This window comes from Oncorhynchus nerka, linkage group LG14 (genome assembly GCF_034236695.1).
Source record: "Oncorhynchus nerka isolate Pitt River linkage group LG14, Oner_Uvic_2.0, whole genome shotgun sequence".
NCBI lineage: Eukaryota > Metazoa > Chordata > Actinopteri > Salmoniformes > Salmonidae > Oncorhynchus > Oncorhynchus nerka.
The window spans coordinates 78153899-78171281 of NC_088409.1; the positions used below are offsets into that span (position 1 = coordinate 78153899).

General features: G+C 44.9%; 1 protein-coding gene across 9 annotated transcripts in view; it reads right to left on the reverse strand.

Moving 5' to 3' along the window:
- Nucleotides 1–3054: 3054 nt before the first annotated feature.
- LOC115141926 (unconventional myosin-XVIIIa-like) overlaps nucleotides 3055–17383 on the reverse strand; it is a 185565-nt gene continuing 171236 nt past the window's right edge. For 5 of the 9 annotated variants that reach the window (XM_065000454.1, XM_065000449.1, XM_065000447.1 and 2 more), the window contains 3 exons: nucleotides 9310–9429; nucleotides 6498–8081; nucleotides 5233–5321 (listed from right to left, as the gene is read on the reverse strand). In XM_065000454.1, the coding sequence (XP_064856526.1) occupies nucleotides 6506–8081; nucleotides 9310–9429 (1696 nt within the window). In that variant the 3' untranslated portion in view covers nucleotides 5233–5321; nucleotides 6498–6505. Of the gene's footprint in view, nucleotides 5322–6493; nucleotides 8082–9309; nucleotides 9430–17383 lie in introns of all 9 variants that reach the window. The other 4 variants (XM_065000450.1, XM_065000446.1, XM_065000451.1 and 1 more) reach the window with 4 other exon arrangements.

A 17383-nucleotide genomic window follows, 5' to 3' on the forward strand; every position in this document is an offset into this window, starting at 1 on the left:
AGTTGGAGGCCACAGACGGAGAGTTGTATAGCATTGAAGCTCGTCTGGAGGTTAGTTAACACAGTGCCCAAAGAAGGGTCAGAAGTATACAGAATGGTGTTGTCTGCGTTGAGGTGGATCAGAGAATCACCAGCAGCAAGAGCGACATCATTGATGTATACAGAGAAAAAAGTCGACCCGAGAATTGAACCCTGTGGCACCCCCAGAGAGACTGCCAGAGGTCCGGACAACAGGCCCTCCGATTTGACACACTGAACTCTGTCTGAGAGGTAGTTGGTGAACCAGGCGAGGCAGTCATTTGAGAATGCACCAATTTGTAAGTCGCTCTGGATAAGAGCGTCTGCTAAATGACTTAAATGTAAATGTAAATGTAAATGTAAACCAAGGCTGTTGAGTCTGACGATAAGAATGTGGTGATTGACAGAGTTGAAATCCTTGGCAAGGTCAATGAATACAGCTGCACAGTATTGTCTCCTATCGATGGCGGTTAAGATATCGTTTAGGACCATGAGCGTGGCTGATGTGCACCCATGACCAACTCGGGAAACCGGATTGCATAGCGGAGAAGGTACGGTGGGATTCGAAATGGTCGGTGATCTGTTTGTTAACTCGGCTTTCGAAGACATTAGAAAGGCAGGGTAGGATAGAGGTGCTCTTATTCTCCATGGATGTTACAGTGTGCCAGAACTTTTGGGAGTTTGTGCTACAGGATGCAAATTTCTGTTTGAAAAAACTAGCCTTTGCTTTCCTACCTGCCTGTGTATATTGGTTCCTAACTTCCCTGAAAAGTTGCATATCGTGGGGGCTATTTGAGGAGCAGTACCTGGCTATCTGCTGCACCGTGCTCCTAGTTACATAAGGAGCAGTACTTTGCAATCTGATGCACCGTGCTCCTAGTTACATAAGGAGCAGTAACTGACTATCTGCTGCACTGTGCTCCTAGTTACATAGGGAGCAGTAGTTGGCTATCTGCTGCACTGCTCCTAGTTACATAAGGAGCCGTACTTGGCTATCTGCTGCACTGCTCCTACTTACATAAGGAGCAGTACCTGACTATCTGCTGCACCGTGCTCCTAGTTACATAAGGAGCCATACCTTGCTATCTGCTGCATTGTGCTCCTAGTTACATAAGGAGCAGTACTTGACTATCTGCTGCACTGTGCTCCTAGTTACATAAGGAGCAGTACTTGGCTATCTGCTGTACTGTGCTCCTAGTTACATAAGGAGCAGTACCTGGCTATCTGCTGCACTGTGCTCCTAGTTACATAAGGAGCAGTACCTGACTATCTGCGGCACTGTGCTCCTAGTTACATAAGGAGCAGTACTTGGCTATCTGCTGTACTGTGCTCCTAGTTACATAAGGAGCAGTACTTGGCTATCTGCTGTACTGTGCTCCTAGTTACATAAGGAGCAGTACTTGGCTATCTGCTGCACTGTGCTCCTAGTTACATACGGAGCAGTAACTGACTATCTGCTGCACTGTGCTCCTAGTTACATAGGGAGCAGTAGTTGGCTATCTGCTGCACTGCTCCTAGTTACATAAGGAGCCGTACTTGGCTATCTGCTGCACTGCTCCTACTTACATAAGGAGCAGTACCTGACTATCTGCTGCACCGTGCTCCTAGTTACATAAGGAGCCATACTTTGCTATCTGCTGCATTGTGCTCCTAGTTACATAAGGAGCAGTACTTGACTATCTGCTGCACTGTGCTCCTAGTTACATAAGGAGCAGTACTTGGCTATCTGCTGTACTGTGCTCCTAGTTACATAAGGAGCAGTACTTGGCTATCTGCTGCACTGTGCTCCTAGTTACATAAGGAGCAGTACCTGACTATCTGCTGCACTATGCTCTTAGTTACATAAGGAGCAGTACTTGACTATCTGCTGCACTGTGCTCCTAGTTACATAAGGAGCAGTAGTTGGTCATTTGATGCACTGTACTCTTAGTCAAGTACTGCTCCTTATGTAACTATCTGCTGCACTGTGCTCCTTGTTACATAAGGAGCAGTCCATGGCTATCTGCTGCACTGTGCTCCTAGTTACATAAGGAGCAGTACTTGACTATCTGCTGCACTGTGCTCCTAGTTACATAAGGAGCAGTAGTTGGTCATTTGATGCACTGTACTCTTAGTCAAGTACTGCTCCTTATGTAACTATCTGCTGCACTGTGCTCCTAGTTACATAAGGAGCAGTAGTTGGTCATTTGATGCACTGTACTCTTAGTCAAGTACTGCTCCTTATGTAACTATCTGCTGCACTGTGCTCCTAGTTACATAAGGAGCAGTAGTTGGTCATTTGATGCACTGTACTCTTAGTCAAGTACTGCTCCTTATGTAACTATCTGCTGCACTGTGCTCCTTGTTACATAAGGAGTAGTACTTGACTATCTGCTGCACTATGCTCTTAGTTACACAAGGAGCAGTACCAGGCCATCTGCTGCACTGTGCTCCTAGTTACATATGGAGGAGACTATTATTTCTGTCAGTGACTAACTAGGATGCAACCTTAATCTTTTGGGACATACAGTTACTGTGGTGGTTGTGGCTACTCCCACACAGTAAACAAGGTTTCCCTGCTAATAGCTGTTGTGTTGAAGATGATGAACAAAGCACTACTGAAAGCATGGTAGGCTAAACACTGTAATAGTGCCGGGTCTCTCCTTTGCTGTATAGTGAATCCCTCCATTTGTCCTCAGACTAAAAACCATTTGCCATGAAATGTTCATAAGAGAGGGAACAGATTTCTTTGATAACAAGATAAAGGTCATAGTCAATATGAACTCGTGTTCCTGTTTTGAAAGGCCTCAGAGTCAGGGTCAGTGATACTGTTGACATTTCTCAAAGCTGCAGGAAACATCAAAGTGGATGCATGAGGGAACAGGATTTATTTATCTTTTCCTTTCATTTATTTTTTTTCACAGTATGCCCTCCAGAAATGTTTAGTACGAGACTATTTTCTAATGTGCATATTTAAGTCTGAAAAGAGAGACTGGAACTTGGAGGCTGAAACACCAATGCAGAACATATCAAACAAAAACACACAGATAGAAGAAAATTACAGTCTGGAGTCATCATTTATTTACAATATATTAAACTGTAATGCAAAATTATTACTTATAACAAGTGGTCATTTTGTTCAATAACGAAAATAAACATTAACTATTTTGAAAGCTAGTATGAATCAATACAGATATTTATATTTATATATATATAAATATTAATGTGTACAGTCCGCAATGTTATGTTCACTAATTTTTGTTTTCATTTTTCCCCCAGGTGTTTTATAATGACTCAGGTTTAAGAGTATCATATAACGACATCATAAAACAGTTGAAAATTCCTTTTAAAAGTCACGTTGACTGCATAGAGCAGGGCTTCCCACACCCGGTCCTGGTTTAGTGTTTCCCCTGCACTATACAGTGGATTCAAATCACCAACTCATCATCAAGCTTTGATTAGCTCAATCCGCTGTGTAGTGCTGGGGAAACACCAAAACATGCACCCGGCGGAGGGGCAGGACCGAGTTTGGGAAGCCCTGGCATAGAGAACAAGGGGATGTGATAGACGAGTGTCTTTAAAAATCATGTGTAATACAATCACACCAAACTTATCCCTTCACGCAGAGTATCAACAAAATCCTTTCGGCCCCACTTGCCATGTACAGGTGGATAATACACATGTTGGCAGGCCTGCTCAATTCATTAATGCTAATTCATAAATACTAAAGAGACAGCCGAAGGGTTCATTGTAACACCAAGCAACCGTAAAAGCGTGGGTCTTTAATATCTTCCTGGTTAAACTGTTGCGCTGTTGTAAAGGGTAGCATTGGTTCAGGACAGAATACTGATGAATCCTACATGACAAATAGGCTTCAGAAACACAAAAGGATTTGAATGCATTATATCCAGTTTACAGTGGTGGATTTAACATGCTGGTTGAGGACACTTAATCCTCACCATGTGTAATCCAGTATGGTATGGTCCAAATGTGGGTGTTGAAGGAGATATAAACTACAGACAAACCACCATAAAGCATGGTGTTGAATATCATTCCCTTTGGAAAGCAAAGCACATCAAATGGAGAGAAAAAACAAGTGAAAAGCATAAGAACAACAACAACCAGCTCAGCCAAAGACCCTCCCCCAAAAGCATTTCTGCAAAGTACTTAGTTCATTTCAAGTTGAAATCAAATGAGACAAAGCATTTCATAGGGTACACTACACTCAAACCTCCTGGAAATCATGTCCTTGATGGCAGCACTCTTGAAAACAAATTCTAATTTTATTTCAAACATCAAAACAAAAAGATTAAAAAAAGAAGAGAAAGGACTAAAGTTTCATCACAAGCAGTTTGGTGCTGCAGCTCTCTTCTGTTGTCTTCCCGTTAGGAAACATTATTATCCTGCAAAAACAAGTAATAAAAAACAAGCAGATGAGCCGATGAAAGCGTCTTTGTTCGGTGTGGCGCAGCGTGGCACTGCAGACAGAATCTAAGCACAGCTGTGTGGGTGCCAGCTGTAGAGGACCCTACTTATATCTCCCAAAAATAAACTCTGGTCTTTTTTTACCAGGACGATCAAATAAGAAATAACACAGTGTACACACCTAGTTGCAACAAAGGTTTTTTTGGTATTTATTTTCTCCCTCTTTTTTTCTTTTCTTTCTTGTCTCCCAATGCAGTGATAAAACATCAGGGAACATAGCTACAGTTCCTTGGCTCAGTTACAACCATGATCATGATCAAATCTAGGAAGGAGGAGACGATGGCTCCAGCCAAGCAGCAGCTGTCCTCATGCAGCTAGCAGAGACAAGAAAGACAAGTCATTATTAATGGAGGTGCTGTTCAACTGGTGGGGCCAGATCCAAGATGGAGACACAGTCACATGTGACTGGTGAAATACATTAAGACAGGGTTGGCCCAGTGGAGTGAGAGAAACCATTGGTGTTGTGTACTGTACACTGACGTACTATGGCACCTTCTCTAGACCTTAGCAATGCAAGCTGTAATAGTAGAATAATAATGACAGTCATAGTATCATGTTGCAGGGTTAGAAGAACAGAGTGGTTGTGAGTGTGTGCACGTGTGTGATAACAGCACAGTGAGTCCGATCATGCACCACTGGGGCCCTCTCAACATGCAGCCTGTGTTGGCTGGTGTGTGTGTTAACTACGTTGTCTCAGAGGGCTTGTCTTCACTGTCACTGTTGTTCAGGTAGCTGCCGCGTGTATATCTGGAGCGGTAGGACCCTCGAGACGCACCACCTTTTTGTTCTTCCTCCTCTTCTTCCTCGGATTTGTCCGAGCAGAAACGTCTTCGGCTAGGACTGGAAGGAGAGAGAAAGAAAAAGGATCAAAAGACAACTGAGGATAGTTGGGACACAGTGGGGCACGATCATTACCAAACATCGATCCAATGTTCTTATCCTTTATGTAATGTTAGACATTATAAATGTACACAAACACATGCACGGATGCATACTACCGTAGCTTTAGTCATAAAACTAAAGTAGGTCCATTTGTATACCATTTTTTAAACAAAAAAACAAACTTATTACACAGAGAGAATGTGATGGATTCTGGTTCTGGTGTGGTTGAATAAATCTGCTATGCGCTGTGGTTTCCTCTCCAAAAACAGAAGAATGGCACACCTACAGTGCACTGTCTGGCTTCAGTACCCTCTCTCTGTCATTAGATAGTCTTCCTGCAGCCTACCGCTATTGCTAGTCTGAACGGGATTTAACATTCAGGCATGCTTAAATAATGCAAACCTAGTGTTAATTACTGTCAATCGGGCATCTAAAAAGAACTTGCTGCTTGTGTAAATCAATGCAGTGGGTCTAATTACGGCCAGAGTTAATGGGGCTGCAGGGGAAATCTATGGTGGCCGTCTTAATTGACGACCCCTGGTATTTTCTTATTTCCGGGGCCATAAATCAGGCTGACGTTTGGGTGGAGAACTAGTGAGCAGCACTACGGCTACACCCAAGTCAGCTTTGTCTTTTCCTCCGATCTAAGCCCCTGCTGCTAGGCTAATCGGCATTGTAATGCATCCACAACACGCTTATCTCTCTCTCTCACCCCCCCCCTCTCTCTGAATTACAGCAGTGCAAAGCAATGTCACAATGATTGCCATTGAAGAGATGCAAATTCAAATTGCTTTCTGATGAGCTCTCGTGAATTAAGGACCTCAATTAGTATTTAGGAATTGAGAGTGTAAATAGAAAACTAAAATGTCTTGAGATGAGCCATTGTACATCTCTACAGTAATGATGATGTACTGTTGAAGCCCTAACAGGAATAGGTCAAGTAAGTCAAAGTGATGCATCATTCATAACACAACTGATGTGGTATTAGGCTTTCAAAAGGTGACTGGATATTTAGGTTATATTATATTGTACTCAGGAGAGGCTTGACTGAGCAACCTCTCTCTGTGGTTAGACCACAACACCATGCAGTGGACACACTCCTACACTCCACACCAGGCAACAGGCATCACCTACTGCCAGCCTCAGTCACTGTCCGGTCTGTACAGATACTTCATCATCAGGTTGTCCACTTTCTTCTTCCTATTCTTCTCCTCCTTCTTGTTAGGAAGGGGCTGCCCTTCAGCAGGCGTCCCCGCCTCCCTCTCCCCCTCTGGGCTAGAGGCCTGGCGGCCAGGGGCTCTCTTCACGCTGTTGGTGCTTTTGTAGGAGATGGTAGAAGCACCAGAGCTGGAGCTAGACTCTGAGTCAGACTCTGAATCCAAGGATGAGGATGAAGAAGAGGACTCCTTTTTGGACATCTTTTTGGACTTCTTGCCTTTGTTCTTGGAGCTGCCCTTCTTGCTGCAGCGGTCCTCATCGGAGCCGTCTGACTCGGAGCTGTGGCTCCTCTTCTTCTTCTTGCCTTTGCTCTTCTTTCCTCTGTGGCTGCGGCTGTGGCTGCGGCTGTGGCTGCGGCTGCTCATACTGCTGGAGGACCTCCTACAATCCACGGCCGACGCTGAGCGTCTCAGACTGCTGGTGCTGCGCCCGCTGTCCGCCTCCCTGTCGCCTCTCCCCCTAACGCTAAGCACACTCTTCCTGTCGTCCTCTGTGTCGTCCTCTTTCCTCCCTGCCTCGGCCTCTGAGTCTTCCAGGCTGGTGCGTTTGAACTTGATGGGTTTGAAGTTGAGCACCTCGTTGATGGCCTTCTCCAGGTCGGGGTCCAGGTAATTGCGGTGGCTGACGGTGGCCTGCTTGATGTCCGAGGTGTCAGGGAGCTCGTCATCATCTCTGTAGGAGCGGACGGGTGGCGGGGGCATGGACAGGCTGCGTCCCGTGGAGGAGTGGGGGCTGTAGGCTGAGGAGCGATCAGTGAGGGCCACGCTGTGCCCGTCCTCCATGTCATCGAACTCGCTGAGGCGGCAGCTGCGGAAGTCAGATATGCGTGAGTCAGCACGGCTTACGCTGCCAGGGCTCCTGCCCCCAGAACGACGACTAAGAGAGGGGCTGCTGGGGCAGCGACCACTTCTTCCATATGACTCGTCCGTACAGTGTGCGGAAGTGCTGCGGCGGCTCAGGGGACTGAACATACCCAGGCTGATGGTCGACTTGGTGTCGTCCTTTGGGCTCAGGCCACAGCAGGTGGTGGCAACGCAGGCCCGGCTGGGGGCCATGGAGGACACGATGGACTCTTTGTCGAAGTCTCCCCAGCGGCTGTCCATGCCCTTCCTAGCCCTGCTGGTGGCTTCAGTGTAGGCCTGGGAGATAACTGAGCCACGGTCATCATCATTCCCAGTCTGGGACTTCCTCCAGGAGCTGGAGCTGACTGAGTAGGAGTCACCCTGGGTTGAGGAGCATTTGGGCTTAGCCTTACGGAAGGAGGTGATAGACTCATGGGAGTCCTTTTCCTTCTTGAGGGAACTGACGAGGGAGCTGTCGTCCCCTTTACCTCCGATGGAGTCATTGATGTTGGAGTGCTTCCTGTAGCTCAGGGAACTCATCACAGACACTGGCCTGCTCTGATCTACCTCTTTCTCTTTGCCCTCTTTGTTAAACTCTTTCCATTCCTTACCCTCTTTCCACTCTTTCCCTTCCTTTGCGTCTACGTTTATGGCAAATCTAGAAAGAGGGAGGGAGGGAGGAGTGGCAGGACAGAAAAAAGTTGAAGTAGATGGAGGAAGTGGAAGAGGAAGAGAGAAATAATGATAGATGAATTACAAACTTAAAAAGGAGAGATGAATGATAGGAATAAACAGGAATAAGATGAGCATATATTGAACTTAGCAGGAAGAAAGTAAAGACAAGTAGATATAACAATGATTCAAACTAATGTGGGGTAGAGAATGTCTGTTTGAATTCACAACTTCAACACAGGAAAAAAAACAGATGCACAAGATACAAATTTAAGATATGTACTGACTCGAGAAATATCCTCAAACAAAATGTCTTGTTCTAATCAATTCCTTTATGCAAAATCAAAGTCTCTGTTTTGAACTAGTTTAGTAGGGGGGTATTCATTTGAATTTCATGTGTGTAAATGTTAGAAATAATTATAGTCAAGCATCTCATTGTGGTTAAATATGTTGAGTGATTCAGCAAGAGAGATGGACACACACTTCCCATGTGTGTGTGTTTCCATCTTAACCAACACACACAACTGAGATCAAGGAACTGAGCTCTCCTGAAGGAAGGGAGGATGTCTGTGGGGACACACAGTTACGAGAGATTTAAAAACTCTTAAAAGTATTTCAAAGTTGTGAGCAGCTGAAGTGGGGGTGTGGGACAGACAAATCTAGGGCAATCGAAGCTGTCAGACACATCCATTAATCTCAGGGAGAGGGGAGAACGGGAGAGAGAGAGGAAGAGGAGGGGGGAGAGAGGAGGGGTATAGGTATGCCTGCCAGCTGGCCACCGGGCATGTCGATAAAACTGCCAGGGAGGCGGCTGTCATCAAGGCAGTGACAATAAAAGACAAAGAGGCTGGAGGAAACACCAGTAATAATAATAATAACACCTCCCTATGAGCTAAGTGCTAGGCTGGACGACGTCAACATCCTGATAGGGGGGGACTGGACACTAAAACCAGTTTGGGCTGCTCTGTAAGCAGGGGGAATGTGCGTGTGTTGGTGAAGACAGGACCATAGTGGTGAAGACAGGACCATAGTGGTGAAGACAGGACCATAGTGGTGAAGACAGGACCATAGTGGTGAAGACAGGACCTTAGTGGTGAAGACAGGACCTTAGTGGTGAAGACAGGACCTTAGTGGTGAAGACAGGACCTTAGTGGTGAAGACAGGACCTTAGTGGTGAAGACAGGACCTTAGTGGTGAAGATGTGCCATACTGACCTGGAGCTCTTGAGGCTGCCGTCATCTGAGAGGTTCTTGGTAGATCCCTTGTTTTTGGACAGCCAGGACTTGACCCCGTCCACACAGTCTTCAATCTCCAAGTCAGATGAGTCTCCCTCACTGTGTGGAGGGGAGGGACAAAACACAACATCAGTGGGAGGACAGGATGGGAGTAGAGAAAAAGAGAGGTGGGGAAGAGCTGAAAGAGTGATGGAGAAAATGTATAAAGAGGAAGAGGGAGAGGAGATGGAGGGAGGGGTGAGAGAGGGATGGAGTGAAGTTGAAGAGAGAAGGAGAGGGGGAGAGAAGGATTCTGTAGTATTGGAAGTTAGTGAGGCAACCAAGGAGGACCACATAATTGAATTAGGAGAGAAGACAATAGAAAACCACATGCACTAGACCACAGGAGCTCTAGGAAACACACACATCGCCGCACTTGTTGTCACTGTTAGGAGTGTTATCACTGTGGCCCTGTGGTTAGCTGGCAATGGGGCACAGTTTGTCCCCCAAAGAGGACTCAATTCCATTCACTCTGATCCAAAGCCACTCAAGTTAAGGTGAGAGACCACTCAAGTCAAGGAGAGAGACCAGGAATGGGATAAAGTGGAAAGTGAAGAGAATGGGCACAAAACGTAGGGATTTTCACTTTCATCTCACCCACTTATCTATTCCCTCCACAGCCCCCAAAGTTGCGGTTGAGCTCTTGACAAAATGATTTGGTGCACAGCTTGGGTGCTGAGCTGTTTTCTCTCTAAATTATCATTATGGCGTCGACAGCCTACTGCGAAGCGTGAGGAGAAATGGAGGGTTGTCAGAAATTTGACACGGTTGAAAAGAGCATGACACTCATTAAGTGCCGTCAGAGCCCAATGCTCATGTGGTGCTGCGAAATTAAGGTGTTACAGCTTAATAATAAAACTGAGACATCGATCGGGGGTGGTTCAAAATCTCCACATCTGCTTTTAAAAACCTCTTATCTTGCTGTGGAGTAGAGAGAAAATAGCTTTTTCAGGACGTATACTGCAGCACAAGACCCACCAGTACATACAGTAGCTACAATTAAAATCGTTAAGAGGCAGAGATACAAAAGCATCCCCTGATCGTAGAATGGTCATAACTAGGCAGCTCTGTTTTAAACTGTACAATAACTTCAAATACTAGGCACTAAGATGGCAGTGTTTATAAGGGAAGGAGAAGGTTGGGAGTCGAGATAAAAGCATTTCTCTAGGAGGGAAGCTGTAATTAACTTTGCAGGCCATGCCTGGCCTATTTGACAATGTGGGGACTTTCAGTGAGAATTGTTATTGTGACAGAGTGAGTGGCTGGCTTTGGCACAGAGGCCTTGTCAATATGGGGGCAAAGAAAGAATAAAGGAGACCTGGGAAAAAACAAGCTAAAGTTAGCTAACCGGTGCAGACAATTCCACGGCTGTTAACTCATCTCCTCTCCTCCGAGATAAAACAACAAAATATACAATAGGGCAAAAAAGTATTTAGTCAGCCACCAATTGTGCAAGTTCTCCCACTTAAAAAGATGAGAGAGGCCTGTCATTTTCATCATAGGTACACTTCAACTATGACAGACAAAATGAGGGGGAAAAAATCCAGAAAATCACATTGTAGGATTTTTTATGAATTTATTTGCAAAGTATGGTGGGAGAACTTGCACAATTGGTGGCTGACTAAATACTTTTTTGCCCCACTGTGTGTGTATATATATATATATATATATATACACAGTATATATATATATATATACACACAGTATAAATCTCTTCTATTTGTGTCTTTGTTGGGCTTTGCGAGTCAACTCCTCCCCAGCCTCTTAAGATTAGTCTTTTATCCGTTCACTTATCTGGCAACATACTGCTTTGAAGAACTATCGCCGCCCCAGGAATACTAAGAGCACTGATGTTGCTTTAAAGAAAGAAAAAAATCGAAAAACCTAAATGGTTTAAGAATATTTTTTGGGGGAAGGCTGGTATTTTGTTTCTCTTGACCCTGATTACATCACCAGGGAAAAATGACATTAGCTGTCATTATGCAAAATCAATGTCAAAACCCTCCGTACAAAATAGTCAAAAATGCCTAATTCAAGGAGAGAATTTCCTTAAGCACAATTTTTGTATTCATTTATACAAGTACAATCCTGTTGAGATTCAAATGTTTTTGGGGGGTGAAGGAGACCTGTCCACGACTTGAAGGATGTGCTTCTCTTTCCCCCTGTGCATTTTGTCCAAGGAGGAGCCCATGGGTAAATGGAGGTGATGCATTCAGATCACAGAGGCCTTCCTTCCCCCGGGCCGGGGCCAAAACAAACCGACGGGACCACGGACCCTTTATAATTGAGCGCTTCACACATGGTGTCACACACGATTTATATCCTTGACCGCCATACCATTAGTTAAGCCGTGCCGAGAGCCCAGGGGAGGCAAACAAACACAGCGTGTGGAGGGAGACATTAATTGTCTGTGACAATCTGCCTCCATTGGTTGTACATCTCTGTTACACACTATTACATTCATCATTAGCTCCTATGGATCCTCTTCTGCTCCCTCCGCCCTGCTCCTCTTTGATGTCCCTGAGTCTTACAAGCGTCTGTGTTGATGTTAAGAACATTTGGGCTTTTATTAAGCAGCTCAGCCTAGACAGCATCTCCCTATGGGGGTTCAACACAGCCAGCCAGCCAGGCATCAAATCAAATCAACTTTTATTTGTCACATACACATGGTTAGCAGATGTTAATGCGAGTGTAGCGAAATGCTTGTGCTTCTAGTTCCGACAGTGCAGTAATATCTAACAATAATATCTAACAAGTAATCTAACAATTCCCCTAACAACTATCTAATACACACAAATCTAAAGGGGTGAATGAGAATATGTACATGTAAGTATATGGATGAGCGATGGCGAAGATGCAATAGATGTATATACTGTACTTTATACCATGAGTAATGTAAGATATGTAAACATTATTAAAGTGGCATTATTTGGAGTGCATTGCATAAAGTGATTGGGTCTCAATGTAGGCAGCAGCCTCTCTGAGTTAGTGATGGCCTTGAGTTAGTCTGATGGCCTTGAGATAGAAGCTGTTTTTCAGTCTCTCGGTCCCAGCTTGATGCACCTGTACTGACCTTGCCTTCTGGATGGTAGTGGTGTGAAAAGGCAGTGGCTCGGGTGGTTGATGTCCATTAATGATCTTTTTGGCCTTCCTGTGACATCGGATGCTGTAGGTGTCATGGAGAGCAGGTAGTTTTCCCCCGGTGATCAGTTGTGCAGACCGCACCACCCTTTGGAGAGCCTTGCGGTTGTGGGCTGTGCAGTTGATGTACCAGGCTGTGATACAGCCCGACAGGATACTCTGGATTGTGCATCTGTAAAAGTTTGTCAGGGTTTTGGGTGACAAGGCAAATTCCTTCAGCCTCCTGAGGTTGAAGATGCGCTGTTGCGCCTTCTTCACCACACTGTCTGACTATTTCAGTTTGTTTGTGATGTGTACGCCGACGAACTTAAAACCTTCCACCTTCTCCACTGCTGTCCCTTCGATGTTGATAGGAGGGGGGGGGGGGGGGGTGCTGTTTCCTGAAGTCCACGATCATCTCCTTTGTTGACGTTGAGTGAGAGGTTATTTTCCTGACACCACACCGAGTGCCCTCACCTCCTCCCTTTAGGCTGTCTCGTCGTTGTTGGTAATCAAGCCCACTACTATTGTGTCGTCTGCAAACTTGATGATTGAGTTAGAACCGTGCATGGCCATGCAGTCGAGGGTGAACAGGGAGTACAGGAGGGGGCTGAGCACGCACCCTTGTGGGGCCCCAGTGTTGAGGGTCAGCGAAGTGGAGATGTTGTTTCCTACCTTCACCACCTGGGGCGGCCCGTCAGAAAGTCCAGGTCCCAGTTGCACAGGGCGGGGTTGAGACCCAGGGCCTCCAGCTTGATGATGAGCTTGGAGGGTACTATGGTGCTGAATTCGGAGCTGTAGCCAATGAACAGCATCCCAACAGACTGGGATAGGGAGCAATTGAATATGTCCGTAAACACACCAGCCAGCTGGTCTGCGCATGCTTTGAGGACGCGGCTAGGGATGCCATCTGTGCCAGCAGCCTTGTGATTGTTAACACGTTTAAATGTTTTACTCACGTCAGCCACGGAGAAGGACAGGGGAGGGCGCAGTCCTTGTTAGTGGGCCTCGACGGTGGCACTGTATTATCCTCAAAGCGGGCAAAGAAGGTGTTTAGTTTGTCTGGGAGTGTGATGTCGGTGTCGGGGCTAGATTTATTTTTGCAGCCCGTGATTTCCTGTAGACCCTGCCACGTACCTCGTGTCTGAGCTGTTAAATTGCGACTCCACCTTGTCCCTGTACTGGCATTTCGCTTGTTTGATTTCCTTGCGGAGGAAATAGCTAGACTGTTTATATTCAGACATAATCCCAGACCTCTTTCCATGGTTAAATGCGATGGATCGCGCTTTCAGTTTTTGTTAGTATAATTTAATTATGACAATGTGCTTTCATCAATTGAAAGCCCTTAATCTATTTTATGAGAATTTGTAAGATTTCTTGTTTGCATAAAATAGACGCAGACCAGTCTTTAAATAATAGGTAATAGAATTTATTCTCAAGGGCGCTACCACTCAAAACACATGCATCAGTTTAAATACAGATCATGACGTCATTTCACTGTCTTAACCGAACCCCCCCGCTCTCAACCTAGACACAATTCTATTTAAAATGGGGATATTGTTTATTAATTTTTCCATAATAAATCCATAATAAATTCAACAGTTTTGCTTGGATGCCGCCATCTATCCACGGTTTCTGGTTAGGGTAGGTTTTAATAGTCACAGTCTTTATAAAACGCACTCACCGAGTCAGCGTATAGGTCGATGTTGTTCTCTGAGGCTGACCGGAACATATTCCAGTCCGCATGATCAAAACAATCTTGAAGTGTGGCTTCTGATTGGTCGGACCAGCGTTGAATGATTCTCGTCACGGGTACATCCTGTTTGAGTTTCTGCCTATAAGACGGAAGGAGCAAGATGGCGTTGTGGTCAGATTTGCCGAAGGGGGGGGCTTTGTATTGCTTCGGGGAAGTCAGAGTAGCAGTGGTCAAGGGTATTGCGCATGCGGGTAGCGCAATCAATAACTGGAAGAATTTAGGTAGACATGTTCTCAAATTTGCTTTGTTAAAATCCTCAGCTACAATTAATGCAGCCTCAGGATGTATGGTTTCCAGATTGCATATAGTCCAGTGAAGTTCCTTGATGGCCGTCTTGGTGTCCGCTTGAGGGCGAATGTACACAGCTGTGACTATAACTGACGAAAATTCTCTTGGTAGGTAAAATGGCCGGCACTTGATTGTAAGCAATTCTAGATCAGGTGAGCAGAAGGACTTGAGTTCCTGTATGTTGTTATGATTACACCATGAGTCGTTAATCATAAAGCATACACCGCAGCTCTTCCTTTTCCCAGAGGTGTTTATCTCTGTCGGCGCGATGCATGGAGAAGCCCGGTGGCTGAACCGATTCCGACAACATATCCCGAGAGAGTCATGTTTCCATGAAACAGAGGATGTTACAATCTCTAATGTCTCTCTGGAAGGCAACCCTTGCTCGAATTTCATCTACCTTGTTGTCAAGAGACAAGACGTTGGCTAGTAGTATATTCAGGATCGGTGTGCATGTCTACGGAGCCTGGACGGGAGGCCGTTTTGTCTGCCCCTTTTGTTTTGGATCGCCTACTAGAATTAGCTCCATTGTCCTGGGTGGTGGTCCGAACAGAGCATCCGCTTTGGGAAAGTCGTATTCCTGGACATAATGTTGGTAAGTTGACGTTGATCTTATATCCAATAGTTCTTTCCGGCTGTATGGAATAAGACTTAAGATTTAACAATGTAAGAAATAATACATAAAAAAAACAAAATACTGCATAGTTTCCTAAGAACTCGAATCGAGGCGACCATCTCTGTCGGCGCTATGCCATCCAATACGCATCTGTTCAAAACCTATTCAGACACATATGCTATTGCTGTGATCTCCAATACCAGATTAAAAAGGGAGATTGTGACGCAGCTTGTTTTTGTTTTACTTTCTTTCATCCTGACATTGTTAATTTATAATGAACAAAAATATTAACGCAACATGTAACAATTGCTCAGATCTTACTGAGTTACAGTTCATAGAAGGAAATCAGTCAATTTAAATAAATTCATTAGGCCCTAATCTATGGATTTCACTTGACTGGGCAGGGGCGCAGCCATGGGTGGGAAGGCATACAGTGGATTCAGAAAGTATTCAGACCCCTTGACTTCTTCCGCATTTTGTTACGTTACAGCTTTATTCTAAAATTTATTAAATTGTTTTTTCCCTCATCAATCTACACACAATACCCCATAATGACAAAGCAAAAACAGGTTTAGACATTTTTGCAAATGTATTACAAATAAAAAATGAAACATCACATTTACATAAGTACTCAGACCCTTTACTCGTACTTTGTTGAAGCACCTTTGGCAGCAATTACAGCCTTGAGTCTTTTTGGGTATGACGCTACAAGCTTGGCACATCTGTATTTGTGGAGTTTCTCCCATTCTTCTCTGCAGATCCTCTCAAGCTCTGTTAGGTTGGATGAGGAGCGTTGCTGCACAGCTATTTTCAGATCTCTCCAGAGATGTTCGATCAGGTTCAAGTCCCGGCTCTGGCTGGGCCATTCAAGGACATTCAGAGACTTGTCCCGAAGTCACTCCTGCGTTGTCTTGGCTGTGTGCTTAGGGTCGTTGTCCTGTTGGAAGGTGAACCTTCACCCCAGTTTGAGGTCCTGAGTGCTCTGGAGCAGGTTTTCACCAAGGATATTCTCTGTACTTTGCTCTGTTCATCTTTCTCTCGATCTTGACTAGTCTACCATACTCTACCATAAAGGCCTGATTGGTGGAGTGCTGTAAACCTTCTGGAAGGTTCACCCATAGGAAGAGTCTTGATGGTTCCAAACTTCTTCCATTTAAGAATGATGGAGGCCACTGTGTTCTTGGGGACCTTCAATGCTGAAAATATTTTTTTGGTACAATTCCCCAGATCTGTGCCTCAATAGTGTCCGCGCTTTATGGACAATTCCTTCGACCTCTTGGCTTGGTTTGTGCTCTGACATGCACTGTCAACTGTGGGACCTTATATAGACAGGTGTGTGCCTTTCCAAATCATGTCCAATCAATTGAATTTACCACAGGTGGACTACAATCAAGTTGTAGAAACAGCTCAAGGATGATAAATGGAAACAGGGTGCACCTGAGCTAAGTCTCATAGCAAAGGGTCTGAATACTTATGAAAATAAGTGTCTACAAGACTGTTTTTGCTTTGTCATTATCGGGTATTGTGTATTCATGAGATTTTTATGTATTTAATCCATTTTAGAATAAGGCTGTAACGTAACAAAATGTGGAAGAATGTCTGAATAGTTTCCGAATGCACTGTAACTATAGAGTTTTCATTCTGGAGATCATTCTTAATTATCTGGAGATCATTAAGGGCTTGTAATGTTGTTCCTGACATAGGGAATAGAGGTCTCTAGTTTGGCTATGTCTTTACGCACCAGTCTGTAGTACGTGTCCACAGCTGGCCCATGTGGGACGAATGTGGATGGAGGTCTGAATACATTGCAAAAAAACAGTTTCAGCCGCAATGTGCGTATGAATTTGTAGAGATCCACCTGCATATTGAAGGTATATGTGCTAGTGGGTACAAAATATAATTCTTTAGACAATACAGAGATCATTTTTTATTGTAATTTTTTTACCCCTTTTTCTCCCCAATTTCATTATATCCAATTGGTAGTTACAGTCTTGTCCCATCACTGCAACTCCCCTATGGACTAAGGAGAGACAAAGGTTGAGAGCCTCCGAAACACGACCCTGCCAAACTGCACTGCTTCTTGACACACTGCTCGCTTAACCCGGTAGCCAGCCGCACCAATGTGTCGGAGGAAACACTGTCCAGCTGGCGACCGAAGTCAGCTTGCAGGCCCCCGGCCCGCCAGAAGAAGTCGCTAGATTTCGATGGGACAAGAAAATCCCGGCCAAACCCTC